The sequence below is a fragment of the Canis lupus genome, chromosome 4 (genome assembly GCF_048164855.1).
Source record: "Canis lupus baileyi chromosome 4, mCanLup2.hap1, whole genome shotgun sequence".
Classification (NCBI taxonomy): Eukaryota; Metazoa; Chordata; class Mammalia; order Carnivora; family Canidae; genus Canis; species Canis lupus.
The window spans coordinates 14,929,612-14,946,342 of NC_132841.1; the positions used below are offsets into that span (position 1 = coordinate 14,929,612).

The window sequence follows — 16,731 nt, forward strand, 5'->3', positions numbered from 1 at the left end:
TTTAGGATTTATCTTTTTTGGTTTTTTAAAATTTTTATTTATTCATGAGAAACAGAGAGAGAGAGAGAGGCAAAGACATAGGCAGAGAGAGAAGCAGGCTCCATGCAGGGAGCCCCATGTGGGACCCGATCCCGGGACTCCAGGATCACGCCCTGGGCTAAAGGCAGATGCTCAACTGCTGAGCCACTGAGGCATCCCCGATTTATCTTTTTTGAATCTCATAATGAGCCTATGGAGTTAGATATTACATTATTATTATTCCCATTTTACAGAAGGAAAAGAGAAGACACAAGAGTAAATTACTCTGCCCTGGGTCACACAAATAATACATGACAGGATAAAAATTAAGTACTCACCGCCAAATAATGATATTTTAAAATGAGGTCTGAGGCTCACTCCTTTTTTAACAAGCTTTAAGGTGTATGAAACCCTAGAAATGTCTGTAAGGAGGCTCCTAATAAATGATTGTGTCTAAGCATCTTTACCTTTCATATGAGAAAACTGAAACCCAGGGAATAATGTCACTTGCCCAAAACTTGTCATTGTTTTGAATAAAGCAAAATAAATTTTGCTGCTTAAAAAAGTTTTAGAACTACTAAACTCTGTAGTAAATTCTTGACATCTCTTAATCTAGAAAAAGAAGGCCTTAATTCTAAAGGAAGAAAATGAATGGGTCCCTTATCTACTTTTTAATGATATTTATACGAGGAAAGACTTAACATCTTTTGTAACTATTTTTCAGTGGAAAATGGGGGGAAAAACCCATCCATTGGATTGTAACATGGATTTATGACTCATAAACTGAATTTTTTAAAAATAAAAAAGGGTCTGAAAACTATATTATAAATAGCTAGGGCTAAGTATTGCTTCATGAAATCTCTCTGCTTATGCTGCTGCAAACTCAGTCATGATGTAAAATGTGTTTCTCAGCATAGGCCTCAATCAAAAGAGACTGAACTATAATGCTAGAATCCCAAGATATTTCCCATACGTAATGTATCTGACATGAAGAGTTATTTAATTATGTTCTGATGATTGACATTTCCAGGGTGTATATACCTGAAATATTTTGCTTTCTGTAATTCTAGTCAAGTTACTGACATGCTGAAGAGCCAACTCTACCAAGACATGCAAAGAAATTCTAAGAATGTGGACTGATCAACAGTTTTCCCAAGAAACATAAACATAAAACTATTTGTGAAGTAACAAACACAATGTTTAAAGAAAATATCTGAAAGAAACCAGGGCTCCTCGAAGAAATGGGGACTCCAAGTCTGGGCAGAAAAATAAAAGATGAATGTGGAACAGCTGGTGTCAGAAAGTAAAGAAGCTTTCAGAGATTAGGTTGTGTCAAAAGCTACAGGAGTCAGTTGAAAGGGTTCCCCCTGATCAAAGATGGGACAACTTGGCTTCAAAGAGAATAATAACTATAACAGATTGAAACACAAACATATACAAAAATTCAAGAGTTCAAATAAGAGAAAACACTGATTACCTCCATGGTTGCTAGGATATCAACTCATTATTCTAAAACTGGGTAAGTAAAAGAAGCTAGCATTTTTTTCTCCCTTTCCCCCATCAATTTTTCCCAATTATATCCACAGTTCATGAAGGAAAAGTCTTTTCTAAGAAAATTCAAAGTTTAAAAACATATGCATGACAAATTTAGAAAGTCACCAAATTATAATCCCTAATGAAATAATTATCAACAACGGCTGCTAAAACCATTAGATGAAACATTGATAAAGAACTTTATAATGGATGAATTAGGCTGGCAACACCTGAACCCACTGCACAATTTTAATAAAACTGTAAGGACAAGGCCTCCTAATGGAGACAGTAGGACATACCTAAAATTATTTTTTTTTAAGATTTATTTATTTATTTATTTATTTATTTATTTATTTATTTATGAGAGAGAGAGAGAGAGAGAGAGAGAGAGGCAGAGACATAGGCAGAGGGAGAAGCAGGCTCCATGCTGGGAGCCCGATGTGGGACTCGATCCCAGGACTCCAGGATCGCACCCTGGGCCAAAGGTGGGCACTTAAACCGCTGAGCCACCCAGGGATCCCCAGTACCTAAAATTAATATGAAGTATTATTATCTAAAAAAGAACCTGAATCAAATCAGTCCTCCTAATCTAACTACCAGTTGTGGGAAACACAGGAGATAGAAAAAGATGTTTAAAAAGAAAGACAAAGATGGCATTAGCTAAATTTAAATATGGGAAATTCTGCAATATCTGATTTCTTCAATAAACAGGACAAGAAAAAAGTAGAAGGGAAATCATTAAAGACTAAAAGAAACATAAAAAGACTCACTTAAGCACACTGTAGACCTTATTTGGATCCTGATTTGCACAAACAAATTACAAGAGGACATTTTCATAATGGGGACAATTTGAATATGGACTGGATATCAGATGATATTACAGATTTATTTTTTATGTTGTTAGACATGATAATGGTAAAGAAGTTTTGTTATAAAGATATAAAATATTTTTAAAAATCTGTAAGAATAACGCATGACATATATAGAAATCCAGTTAGTAGACTGACAGGCAGTAAGCAGTTTGACAGTCCCTTTTTAAGAAAAATATTTCAGCTTTGTGGTAGATACTGGAATTCCAAATCACTAAAACACACTGTCCCTCAACTTCCTACTTTCAAAGGAAGGTATTAAGGAGACCTCAACTGGATAAATGTGTTTTGTTTCTGCTTCAGGATGCTTTTTCCATTTAAAATGTAAACTTAAACTCCACATACAATACTTTAAAATGTCACAGATATATAGTAATCCTATGTCACTATAAATGCTGTATTAAAAAACTTACGAAATGGATGAACATGTTTCATGATCTTCTTGAAGCACCAAATTTATTTTCTTCCCTGTTGCTTTACTTATAGATGTCTTCAATTTCTTAGCTAGTTTTTTGGGTGTGTTGGTTATGGAAGAGTCTTCTATACAGCAGCTATATACTTCCACCTTTACCTGAAAGTCTGGCTCTGCTTCATTACTAAATCAAGAGTATTCACAACATTAGAAATTTAACTCAGTAGAAAATAAAATTGGAACATCCTTTGGTGTTTTCATAACATTTAAAATCACAAATTGAAACGTTCATGTTAATATATGTTAATGAGTCAGAATCTCCCCCTGTTTAGTATCTAAAGGACCTGAGACAGTCATAGCAACTTCCAGAGCTACCAGCTTCTAAAGTAGGGCCATGTTAACACAAAGCAACCAATATATGCAGGCACAGTCCTAAAGAAAAAGAATAATGCCCTCTGGTCATCTTGTTGCCAGTGCTATTTCCTGTTGTCCTGCCTTCAGTTACACCTCTTTTTAAGGTATTTATATAATATGTGTGATTTCCTGAAATAACTATTCCTCCAAAAGGGAAAGACTTAAAAATCAAAAAAGCAAAGAAAACATAAAAGGATTCTTCTGTTGCAAACTTCAGTGTTCATTTCTTTTTCATAAAGAGTCACAGTCCAATCACTACCACGTCCTCCCCACCCCACCCTACCTTTGTTCCCAATAACTCTAAAATAATGCTGCACTGTTTGGTTATCTAGGGGAAAACAAACATACAAGCAAGAAACAATACAAAGAGCTATATTGCAAGGCAGGAACTTCTTGAGGGAGAGTGCTGCTTTGGTGGTCTCTAATTTTTAACCTTGCATAAAAGGTATTCAACACACTATTATACTCATATGCAAAAATTCTGCACTTTTAGCAAATGCTAAGCTTGGCTTTGCCCTTTTTTAGACACAATGAACTACCTTTACCATAAAAGATTGTGGTGGTGTTACTAACAATAAAAGTTACTTAAAACCACAAGAGAGGTCCATCAGCAGTAGATGTTGCCTTAGATGGAAGATCCGTCAGTCTCAGAGATTTTTAAATGGCCAATCTATACTTTGGATACATCCAAGAAATAACTCCCAGATAGTTTTATAGTTTACTTGGCAACCTTTAAACATACAGTATTCTTGGTAATGACTAACAAATGTCAATATTTAGAGAAAAACCAGAGATTCATAAATATTGAATACTTATTAAAAACAATTGTAACAAAAGCACATTTTTAAACAACATTTAGAACATTTGTCAGCAGTTATTTTTGGAACAATTTAAAATATTTACAGAATTTTTCAAAAATTATAAATCATGTGTTGTCTTCCCAAGTAACTTGCATTGTTCGTTCAATGAAAAAAATTTTATGATTTTGTCTTTGTGGTAAAAACAAATGATAGCAAAGTGATGTGAAGAAAAGAGCCCATTAATAGGATGATTTTGGTAGAAAAAAATGCACTAGCAAAAGTTGATTATGGAGATAAATGTAGTTGGATAAGGAAGAAAAATTATTCTTTACAGTCTCAACTATGTAAGCATTTGGCAATATATTCTGAGGATCCTAAATAAATTCCTTTGGTTCAATAGTTTGTAAGAAGGCCTACACAACTGCTAATAACTCAGAGCAATGCATTTTATTTTTCCATGCTACACAATTATTTATGGGACACTGGACAGAAGCCACAAAACATGGTTTGCAATAGTTTTTCTAATGTTATGTGAGTGGCAAAATTACTCTCAAAACTCAACTGTTTAGCTCCATAGCTGAAAATGGAAAAAAAAAATGTACGTTCAATTTTATTTTAATAGTTAAGTAGCTATTAATATTTAGGTATGAAGACAGTGTTTTTGAAACCCTGAAAGAAATACAAGTCACACACTGATTTAGGCCAATAGAACCTTTGAAAGAGGCCAGGAAAAACTTATGTTAGTTAAAAATGATTTCTATGGCTACCTGAGGAGTTCCTTCTGGTTCTGTATTATGACCACAATAAAATGAGCCTGTAAAAGAGCAGGGGCAATAAAAACAGCCCTAAGGATCACCCAATTTTTTATTGTTTTGGAGTACATGAAAGAAGTACACCATAAGAAAAAGAACATCTCGAAATTTTACCAAAGTGCTTTCCCTATGGTACATTATTTCAGGACTATCTTATAAACAAAGTTGTTATAACTATTTTAGTGTTTCTGTAACTAAATACCCTATATGAGATGTAAGAACCTATTTTATGCCCAGATCCACTCCATATAAAATAATGTTATGAGATTCCATTGTATTCATAGCTTGGTTAATAATAAACTATAAATGTTTACAAAAATTTCTCATATCCAAGGAGTCAAATATTTACTACCAATATTATATGATTTCCACTTTATTTTACATTGAAAAATTTCAAATGCAAAAATGGGCTTCTTTTGAATAAAGTAATTTTCAGAATCAATTTAAACATTTAAAGATCTTAATGTTCAAAACTAATCCAAAACCCTCAATAATTTTGTCTTCCTTTAAATTATTTTCTGAAGACTTTTTTTTTCATTCTCTGAAGACTTAAACATACTTACAATATAGTTACATTTTCAAAACATATATCTGTGATTGTTTTATCCACAATCATCATGTCAGTATCAAAAACTTCGGCTCCCATTTTGAATAAACAGAAAATGGCATAGTGCTGTGATCCTAGGGGAAAAACAATGATCCATGAAATGAATCATGCCTACGTTATGTTAAAATCTACTTGAAAATGACAAATTAGTTCAAATATTTGTTAATAGGCTCTTGTTTTCATACATGTTACACTGTATACCTTAACTTTTTATAGGGACTGTTCTGTCAGTATATGTCCACATCCTTCCCAACCAGAACAAAGCAATTAAACCAAGGAGTATCAAAAAATAAAGTTGAAAATATTGGCCTCTCAGTAGCCTAAAGTAAGCCTCACATTCATAAATTTTATTCCTAGAAAACTCTCTAAGCTTTCATTAGTATCCATTTTGTTACTGTGTATATACTATTACCTCTCTCATTTTGGTTTCCATACCTATTTAAGAAGAAGTTTTCTATTATAAGAGGTTAGGAGCAGACACGTTAACAACAGCAAAACATTTTCCACCAAACTGACAGCAGGGGAGGAAACCACAAAAACAATAAAAAGTAGATATGTGAACACAAAAAACATAACTGCTGAGCCTTTTAATTTGGTGATGTTTTTTAAAAGTACTGGGTGATTAAAGGGCTAAAACCTCATTATTGAGAAAATGTAGCTCTTCAGAAAAACTTATTCTCTATAGTAATCAGAAAGATATGCTTAATCCTCACATGTATTCCTTTGTAAAGTAAATTATATTTCCTAATTGAATAACAAATATACTAACCTGATTTTGGATTCTTCATATAAAACTAATTATGCTCAATATGATTCAATTTTTAAAAGTATGAGGAACAAAGCTATCACAATAGACAAGAAAGATAAAGGATTATCATATCTTTTCCGCTTTGCCTCTAACAGCTAGAAATCATTTGAGGTTAATTTCTATGACCTAAGCATTACATGGATTTGTGAAGACTATATAAAGCCATAAAATGCTAAAGGGGAAAAAAAATCAGATTGAGGTAAAAATCTTTCCCTCTTATACTCTGCTAAATAATCTGAAGTAACAAAACAAGGCAAAAAAGATCTCCTGGATTCTGGTCAAAAAGAAATGCTGCCTTAACATTTTCTTTTGTTGCACACTTCCCTTCCCAACCTGTTACTTTCCTTGTATAGGTTCCAATCAACAACTAAAAGTACATTAGATAGGCATTATCTTAATTAATATCAAGTAATTACAACATATTTGTACTAAAACTGAGAAAACACAGTTCAGCAAGATATTATTTATTCTGCCAAATGACATCAATTTATTTCAATGTGGAAGCAGCTTTTTTCCCCCCAATAATCACAAATTTACTATATACTTTAAAGAAAACATTTCAAATATAAATTAAAATCATACATACGCTCCTTATTGCTGAAGTGATCAGAGTCTTTCCACATTAGTGGTATTCGAATATCTATGAAGAAAGGGAAAAAGAAATGACAGGTAATAATCTTGATAAGTTTCATTTCTTAGAGTGAAATGAACCTCTGAATTCAATAATGGATTCTGACTATTAAAGCCAATATAAAATTTATCATTTAAGTATTCTAACCCAGGCAATATTTTCTCAAAAATTGCCTAGACTAGGAATATAAAATCTATTAAGTTATTTAAATAATTTACCAAAAACTCTATCAACTATTATTCAACAAATTATTAAGTAAGGTCTGTAATAAGCTTATGCCACAACATTTTCATTTTGTGATTTATGTTTTTGAAATAGATGAAATTGTTGAATTTCTATTTGGGGTAAGCAGTAGCAACTAATGTAAATACATTTCAAAATCAGAAAATAATAGGTAGAAAGGACGTCAGGACTTCCACTCTGCAAACTTTAAAGATGAAGAAAAGTGACTTGTCTAAGATCATTGTTCATGACAAACAGATACAAACTCTTTCCATTAAGAAGATTTAACTGGTCTAGGAAAGAATTTTCAGATCTTTATATATTCATGTTACAAACTACAGCATTTCCCTTAAGAACTAAAACTGAAAAGAGTAATGCATTCCTTCTTTGAGACCAAGAAAAGGGTATATGTTTTAAAGGAGATAGAAACATATTTTCTCTCATTCATATATTCTTCAAGCTTTAAAATAATTGTTTTAATGATCTATTCTAGATGTTAATCTAGATCTTTGACACAGTCAAAATTTTTCCTTCATTATTCCCTTTAAATACGAGATTAACAATTTTCCTCTGATATTCTAATGGTATCTATATATTTTCTTTTTTTAAAGATTTTATTTATTTATTCATGAGAGACACACACAGAGAGAGAGGCAGAGACATAGGCAGAGGGAGAAGCAGGCTCCATGCAAGAAGCCTGATGCAGAACTCGATCCCTGGACCTCGGTATCACGCCCTGAGCCCAAGGCAGCTGCTCAACTGCTGAGCCACCCAGACATTCCAGTATCTATACATTTTCAAAGAGAATCAAAGTTCTACCAAGTAGATTAAGATGTATGAATTACAGCATAACACAATACAGTAGAAAGTTCAATGATAAAGTGAAATTAGTTTTACTTTTTTTATTTTTTTGAAATTAGTTTTAATTACTCAGAATATAAATACTTTAAACCTTTATGGAAAAATTTTAACGATATTTCCCTATTACACTTATGGTATTTAAATGCATATTTTCATACCGGTTAATTATGCCACTTTAAAATAATTACAAATCTTTATGAATATAAGCTTCTTGGCTACATTTATGTTTTGCTTCACTTTAAGTCCCATGATCTTGTCTAGATTTTCATTTGTTTAGAATCCTTTTTAAAGTTCATAGTGCCTATTTCTAATTTCCTTTCTAGAAAACCTTTATAATACTCCCTTGTCTCTACCCTACCCAACCAGCTAGGTATATATGAGTTTCCTTCCACGGCTGCCTGAGCCATTTTGATTAAAAATGTTACTTATTAGGCTCTCTCCATATGCCAAGCTAAACACTTTATATACATCCAACCATAATTTTTAAAACATATTTACTAATTTAATAGCCAGCTGACAAGATTTATTTAGATTTGCATTTTCCTAAGTAACAAGAAAAATGTTAAAACATGTATTGCCATTTCAGTGAATATTTGTATCCATGATCCACTTTTCTTTTAACATATTGTTTATGCTCTGTACTTTTAAAAGTTAATTATTTAATCTATGTGAGAATTTTGGGTATATGAGGTAAAAATATATATATATATATATATTCTTCTTATAAAAATAATTGTTCCAGCTCCATTTATACATCTAATAGGCCTTCCCTTACTCATTGATTTAATGATTCAATGGATCTTTATCATATGTGACCTTATGAGTAAGTATCTGTGCTTTGGGTATATGCTTTACAGATCTAATTGAATAATTTATCAGTTTTTGTCTATCCTAATACTAATACCATGCTATTATAACTACTGAATCTTTATAATATACTGTACCATTTGCTAGAAATATATCCTTCCAAAGCATGTTATTCTAAATTGCTAATTTCTTTATGCAAATTTTAGAAATATACTGTCCAAATTCCCCCTCCAAAATGTTTTATTAGAATTCTATTATCCAAATTAATTTGTGAACTGGAACTTTATAATATTCTGTCAATAGATATAGTACCATGATACAGTTATGTTTACATTTTTATTAAGGTTATTCTTGGGATATTTTATGTTTGTTTTTTGCTGTTTTTATTGTAAAAGAGAATTTTTGCCATATTTTCTAACTAGATATTGGTTTTGAGAGCAGTTTACCACTTTTTGTATATTTATCTTGAATCTAGCCACTTCTACTGAATTCTTTATTAGTTCAAATAGTGTTTCAATAAATTTCCTTAGATTTTCTAGGTCTGTAATCTATTATTTTAAAATAGTATTCAATTTCTCTATTTCTTTTCAGTAGTTTCATCTCTCATTCTTGCTATTTTAGCTACAATTTTTAAAATTGTGTCAGTTATATTGATATAATAGATATTTTTACTTTGTTCTTGATTTTAATAGGATTGCTTTTATTGTTTTATAATTATGACTTGGCTGATACCCTGTCAAAGAGCCTACTTCTTGCTTGACCACAGTTGCTGATTCATCTCATTTCACAACTGTTCTTGTTCACAGCTGTTCTTGCCCTATTAGGGTAGTATTAACTATTTACACTGGCTTGGGAGGAACATGAACCCTGACTTCCTCTGCTACACACCAATAGCCCATGGGGTCAGTCTTGCCTTTTCCCATGCCTATCTATATCAAATTCTCAAGAGAAGGGACACACTTCTTATCTATTTCCAAGCTGGTCAGGTACTGTTCAGATAACAAAGGATGTATAACCTACCAACTATGATTTTTAATTCAGCTTCAAATAGTAGAAATTCCTTTCAAATTCTTGCAAATGGTTGACTCGGCTTTAGCTTACAGTGCTCTTACTTTTGCCTCTTTTTATGTCTTCATTGACCCTTATATAATAAACTGAAAGAGACATACATAATACAATGGCTAACTTGATGCTATCAACTCCTAAAAGTCTCTATCATTTTCAGAAGTAAAAATTGAGACATTTTATGAATTGATTAGCCTTTAAAAACTGAATTAGTAGTCACTGAATAAGCTAAGTCAATTGCCACAGTACAATTATTTGATGTTTAGTAAGAATGATCAGATATGCCTGAATTATCTGTTTATTTTTAAAAGGATCTGGCCATTGAGTGGTGAAGCTAGAAATGGAAAACCCTGGTATCACCTGTTAATCAATGTAATCTCAAAACATTATGAACCTTTGTTGCCAATACTCATATTGATCAATACAAAAGTCATCCTAATGTCAAAATGGACTTATAAAAGTGAATTAGTTTTTAATTTTCTTTGTTTTTATTGTTTACAAATACACAGAAAAGATATAACTAAGTCAAAGCAAAGATGAAAAGAAATTACATATGTATCCCATTTTCTGAGACTTCCAGTTCCTTAAGTTAATTTAAAATTATCTTTTGGAAAGAAGGAACACATGCAGAAATAAGTTTAATTTCTACACTTGAATATTTGTGGTCAGGAAAATAGATTTTTTTTCTCTTACTTTAAATGCTTTTACTTAAGCACTCTTCTAAATGTGCGGTAAATATTAATATCATGAATTGCTATAGCTAATAAACTTATAAAATGTCAATAGATGTTAACTCTATCATGTCATTTTAGTCTTCACAGCAATTTAACATATTTCACTTGTATACTTAGTGGCACTAAGTCAGAAACAAGAAATGGAGGATTATGTTTAAGTATTTTTAGAAAAATCTCCCTTAAAGATCTTAAATATTTTATTTATTCACGTTAAAATGTATTGAACATAGTGCACAACTACTATGTAAAAGTACTGTGTTTGGCATCAAAAGCATAAAAGAGGTATAAAACATGTTTTTTTCCAGTCTTATAACTGGAAAGATGAAAATATGAATATAAATAACTATTAAAAAAGGAACAGATTTTATATAGTTCAGTTACTTTTCAGAAGAATTTTTTGCTGAGGGCAATTCCTATGATTTAGGACAATTACATATTATAAAATTCAAATCTATCCTTCCTGCATGAGAATTTTGTTTATCCATAAAGACATTTCTAAAAACCGTTCCTTGAGTGAGAGAGCCTGAAATGCAGCAGCATGTTCCCTGGAGCTAAGAGAACAAGGCTTCTGGCCAATGAAACAAGCTAGTTATTACTTAAGGGCTGATGGAGGTCTGTTGCTCCCAAAATGTACTGATGAGATAATATTTGTAAAAGGTACATTACCTAACTAGTGTACACGAGTTAGCCTTGCGTTCATTTCACTCTGTGGCATCTCCAAGCCACTGTCTAGTTTCCTTAACAGTTTGGAGAAACTGAGACAACACAGCATAAGTGCCATCTAGTGGTAAAGGGTCGTCTATCTAGCATTAGGAATTCAAAGAAAGAAAACATCATTTCCAGCTGGAATGATAACAGGGAAGGCTTTATAGATGAGCAAACAGATCCCGAAGATAATATAGTTATTTCAAGAGCTAATTGGGTGTCAGAAGCAGGCAGTGTATTGACAGAACTGGGAGAGAAATGTCTGACTAACACAGACCGTTTACGCGCAGGAGTTGAAGACATGGCTAGAAAAACAGTTGGGTCAGTATGGAAAACTCTTGGGGGGGATAGTTTGTTTTGTATCCTATGGAAAACAAGAAGCAGTCATCTATCCAATCAATACCCCTGAGCAACTACTATGTGTAAGCACTGTTCTGGCTTCAGGGTATACTGTGATGAACAAAACAAACAAGAGTTCCAACCCTCATGGAACCTCTAGCCTGGACAAACATTAGAAATATTATTGAAACTTCTGAGCAGAAAAGGAATGGAAGGTTAAAGATTTGAGTTTGCAGCCCAGCTAAACCACTTAATGGAAGTCATTTAACCTCTAAGTTTAGAAAAAGAACTATCCTATCTATTTCACAAAACTGCACTCAAGAGAAAACTGCATAATACATGTAATGTACACGAAACAGTTTTCCCAAACTGTAAAATCTTACATAAACATACAGCAAATGATGAAAACAGTGTTTTAGCACAAATACATGCAAAATAAAATAGAGGGAAAAAACGGATGCAGGAAATTAAAACCCCACCAATTCTGGGGATCTCTGGGTGGCTCAGTGGCTTAGCACCTGCCTTCGGCCCAGGGTGTGACCCTGGAATCCTGGAATCGATCCCACATCAGGCTCCCTGCATGGAGCCTGCTTCTCCCTCTGCCTCTCTGTGTGTGTTACTCATGAATAAATAAATAAAAATCTTAAAAAAAAAAACCTCCAACAACTCCAAGTAGGTACTTTAAAGAATTTATTCAGCAATATAAAACAATCCATCTATAGCATACCTGATATGGCAATCTTGCCTTTACATGCTGTTCGTTCTTTACTTTCAAAATTCACATCACTGTCAAAAGGAAAAAAACGAATGAAAACATGATCTTTTCTAAAGCAATATTTTAACAATCTTTCACAAATGCCTAAATATTAAAAACAGACACATATCCATGCATAATGACTTCCAGATAATATAAACTACTTCACTCAAACTTCACAATGTTTAGTCAACAGCTAGTTGCCTTTAAGAGAAATATATAGAGGAACTCTTTCATTTTTCATATAAGCTTTCCATCCCTGATGATTATATACTGGCTTACTGTACAATGAAAGCCTTCTGTGAACACTTATTTATAAGCAAGATGTACAAGATTTGTCCAGGTCCCAGGAAGTGTAATACCTTGGATTGCCATTTCATAAATCACATTTCTAGCTTACCAGATTATAGCTGCCTGAAAAAGCTAAAGAGCTTCCCAACCATGAACTTGCTGCTCAGGAGTACTTTATCCTTATAAAAATCTAACAAATATCAAACATTTGTTACGTCCTATATATTTATATGCAGAAATATCATATAATATTTCTTTTTGAAATTAAAAAAAAACTATATACTAAAACAATAACTCAGGCGCTAAAGGAAGGGGTGGCTCTGCAGGAAAAATAAAATATGGAGAGCAAAACATTATCATGAAAATAGAAAAAGTCTCAAGTAAAATTCTTAGTATATAAGACACTTCCAGATCTAACTTTAGAATATATTACCATAAAAACAACTCAAAATAATTATCTCCTGGTTAAGTCGAATCAATCCCACCCTTGAATACTTTTCCAATATCTTATTTCCTAATAATCCCACATTTAGAAATTAGTATTGCATTTCTGGAGCAATATTTCCCAGATTATTCTGCTTTGCACTTTTTTGGGGGGAGGGGGTCTCCACTTAATTTGGTTACCTAATTAACTACTGGCTAATTAGATACTTCAAATATATGATAAGATAAAAACTTTCCATTTGGATACTGTTTGATTCTAAGAGAGTTTTTGGAGAAAGATTGGTGGAATTTTGAAGTGTGACTAATTTTCAGAAGAGTATGACACCATCTCATTGCATTTCAGTAGGCATGTTAGAAAGATTATATAGTTATTCTTTATCATACATTAAAATTTAAAGATAAAATATCAGTCTACTTCTCTCATTCTCTTACTGGATTAAGCACATAAGCATTTTAAGTGAAATATACACCAAATGAGCTGAAATAATACACTGATGTACGTAAGGGGATAAATTTACATAGGATATGTATATAGTATTTATACAACTACATGTAAGGTATAACTAAAGTAATGTAGTAGACCTAAAGCCATAAATTTCTCAGGATCCTATCTAATTACTCTCTGGTCATATTAGTATTTAAGTTAAAAACAAGGAATTCACTAAGTACAAAATAAAAGTACTCATTATTCAAAAATGTTGCACTGAATCATAAATTTTAAAAGAGTCATGTTCAGTATTTTATACGCAAGTTTAGTTTGTCATGTTGCAGAACATTAGCTTGATTATTCATCACAGAGTGAAAAGTTCAATTGAATAGCCTACTATAAGGCACACTAGAAATCAAACACAAATCTCAATTTCCCCAAAACGGTATAAGAAAAATACAATATATATACAGCCGGCTGGCATTTATAAGTTAATATTTCTAAAAACACCTTCTATATGAGCAATGCATAATACAAACTCTTAAAGTACTTATTTCAATGAAGAAATACAAGAAAGCTCTAATATAGTGAGTAATTTGAGCACTATGGAATAGGCCATAGATTATGCTAAAGTTGAGATCCATTAGGTATTACTAAATTGGATTAAACATGAAGTCTTAGCAGGTAAGAGAAATTCTGAAATATAAGAGCCACCAAAAGCAAACTTGCTGAATATTCACCAAAAAACTAAAAAAAAAAAAAAAAAAAAAAAAAAAAAAATCCCACCAAACTATTCACAAGGCAGAGTACAGCTTTCTTCTCTATAATTATAATGTACTTGCATAGGCATTTCTAGGGCCAGCCAACAGTTATTATATATAAATATTATCAAACTATAATATAAATCCATTTAATCATATAATCTTACAGAATAATTAAATCTCTTTTTTAAAAAATGAGAGACACACTGAAGTAATTCAGCCTCATTTTGCTGATGCCTGTATTATTTTCAATTCAAATAATTCTTCAAACTGTTATTTAGGGTGCTAAAATGTGATGTTTTTCTAATTAATCCAAATTGACAATAAAATTGTTAAACATTCTCTGTTTAATAATGTGCTACTGTAGCTAATAGTTTGCTACAGTTAAATAAATACTTGTTTGAAAATCTGCAATGTTAATGCCAATTCTAAATGCTACAATTAGAGAGCCAGCCTAAGGAAAAAGCAAATAACCACAAAATTATCCAAACAAGCACAGCTAAATAGTAGTATACCTTATTCTTATAAACTCAGTTTAGAGCATTATTTTGGTGAGACTTGTAAATGCTAATTTAAAGGACAGAGATAAAAGTACTGAAGACAAACTTTTAATTTTGCTTTATTAATTTCTGCTTGTAGGTAAATAAAATGACCAACAGAGGGTGCCCATCAACCACTTTGTTGCTCAAAAATCCGTATTAAAATTGAGTAAGTACAGATTATCCTATTTTATATTACTCAATATGGGAATTTAAAATATCATTTATTTGCCAAAATTAACAAGGTATAATGAGGAATTGCACAATGATGAAAGTATTTTATATTTTCTTAATGAAGTACTATAAGAATTCTAACTAGGATTCCATTATTTGGAAGCAGGTTATAAAATCCTTCACTTCTTATGCAAATAAGTGAAAACTAAAACATTCAGCAGTGCTTAATGTGGAATTTTAAACATCTTAAATTATGTGGTATAAAATTAATAACTTCATAAGTATGTTAAATTGGGAAGACATTTCTATTTCAAACCTTGACATAATAAACTCTTTCAACAGACACCAAATAATATAAAGTTTAAAAAATAAAATCAATTCTTTAATATACCATATTTTGTTGTAGAAATACCAGGAGTATGCAATTTTTACTTGCCATCTGTACTTTTTCTTTTTTCAGTTTATTAGTATATAAGCAATAAATCAGGCAACTGGAATATGAGAAACTGGTTAGTGTGGCATTATTAAAATCACAATTATGTTGAATGATATACATACTTAGGTGCTACAAATGACTTTGACTAATAATGTTTTTACAAAATCAAAGTATTTCAGAAGTTAAGACAAGAGATACATTGGCAGGTTGCCATAGGAGAGACTATTATTACTAGAATGAATGTAAGCTCTAGAAGCATAGGGATTTTTGTTGTTGTTGTTCACTGCTGAATCACCAGTACGTGGTATATAGCTCAGCACCTTAAAGACACTCAATAAATGTTTAGTGAATAATGAATGAAATGAAATTATGTGCCCATTTTGATGGAGCGTGGAGTATTTAGTAGATTCAGACTAAATCTTAGGTTTGACTCTTACCATTGTTAACTAGTTCTGGTGAAGAGTTACTTTTAACTTCTTAGCCTAAGCATCATCATCTGTAAAATAGAAGAAATATCTACCTAGCTTATAGGTACCGAATGAAATAATATTTTAAACGTATTCTATGTCATTCTTAGAAACATATGTAATCCTTATATTTGTGTTCTTATATTTTTGGCCTCAGTATTTAACTTGGAGCTTATGTAGAAGAGGGACTAAAACATTTTTAAAGTGATCAGAGTATGACTTCCTAGTTCTTGTAAGATAATGGTCACTAAATCTGAATTTCTTCAGGTATCTTACAAAAGCTTTCAGATCAACAAGGAAAGCAAATAAAATCACCTATCGTCCACACTTACAGCATAACTAGAAAACAGAGACTAAAACAAACTTCAATTTACATGTAAGTGGGAAAATTGGTAACTAAAACCATCAAGGCCAGCTCCTGGAAGTCAGGTGCCCATTGTAAAACACAGTATCAACTTGTGATCTCTCTCCTAGAAGAAAAGACAATGGACACAAGACCTGATGGATACCATAGCACTGGTTCCTAGGAAGTTGAAAGGAAGGCAGTCTAAAAAGAATTCTGGTTCAGAAGCTGTTAGTCTTATGAAAAGAGACACACAATGAAAGAGGTATCCTTTGAAGGTCTGCTCATGAAAATGAAGAAGAAGAAGAGGAAGGAGAAGGAAGAGGAAGCAACTGAAGTTAAAAGCCTCAAGAAATAAAATAGTATCAAAAAATCGGGAAACCAACTAACCAACATCCCAAAGACATCATTTATTAAAGAAACTACTCTTTATAGTTCCAATAGAAAACACAATTAGA

The 16,731-nt window shown here is 31.9% G+C and overlaps 1 protein-coding gene and 1 long non-coding RNA gene across 11 annotated transcripts in view; one reads left to right on the forward strand and one right to left on the reverse strand.

The window, feature by feature from the left end:
• Positions 1-16,731, reverse strand: part of RTKN2 (rhotekin 2) — a 79,963-nt gene that overhangs the window by 46,639 nt on the left and 16,593 nt on the right. For all 10 annotated transcript variants that reach the window (XR_012029437.1, XR_012029436.1, XR_012029435.1 and 7 more), the window contains exons 3-6: positions 12,365-12,423; positions 6,860-6,913; positions 5,422-5,539; positions 2,834-3,016 (exon numbers count right to left, since the gene is read on the reverse strand). Coding sequence is in view for 7 of the 10 variants with exons in the window: in XM_072823220.1 (XP_072679321.1) it covers positions 2,834-3,016; positions 5,422-5,539; positions 6,860-6,913; positions 12,365-12,423 (414 nt within the window). In the remaining 3 variants the exon portion in view is untranslated. The remainder of the gene's footprint in view (positions 1-2,833; positions 3,017-5,421; positions 5,540-6,859; positions 6,914-12,364; positions 12,424-16,731) is intronic.
• LOC140631900 (uncharacterized) overlaps positions 1-16,731 on the forward strand; it is a 47,552-nt gene that overhangs the window by 28,285 nt on the left and 2,536 nt on the right. Inside the window, exon 2 of the long non-coding RNA XR_012029442.1 lies at positions 14,954-15,022. This is a non-coding gene — a long non-coding RNA (uncharacterized lncRNA). The remainder of the gene's footprint in view (positions 1-14,953; positions 15,023-16,731) is intronic.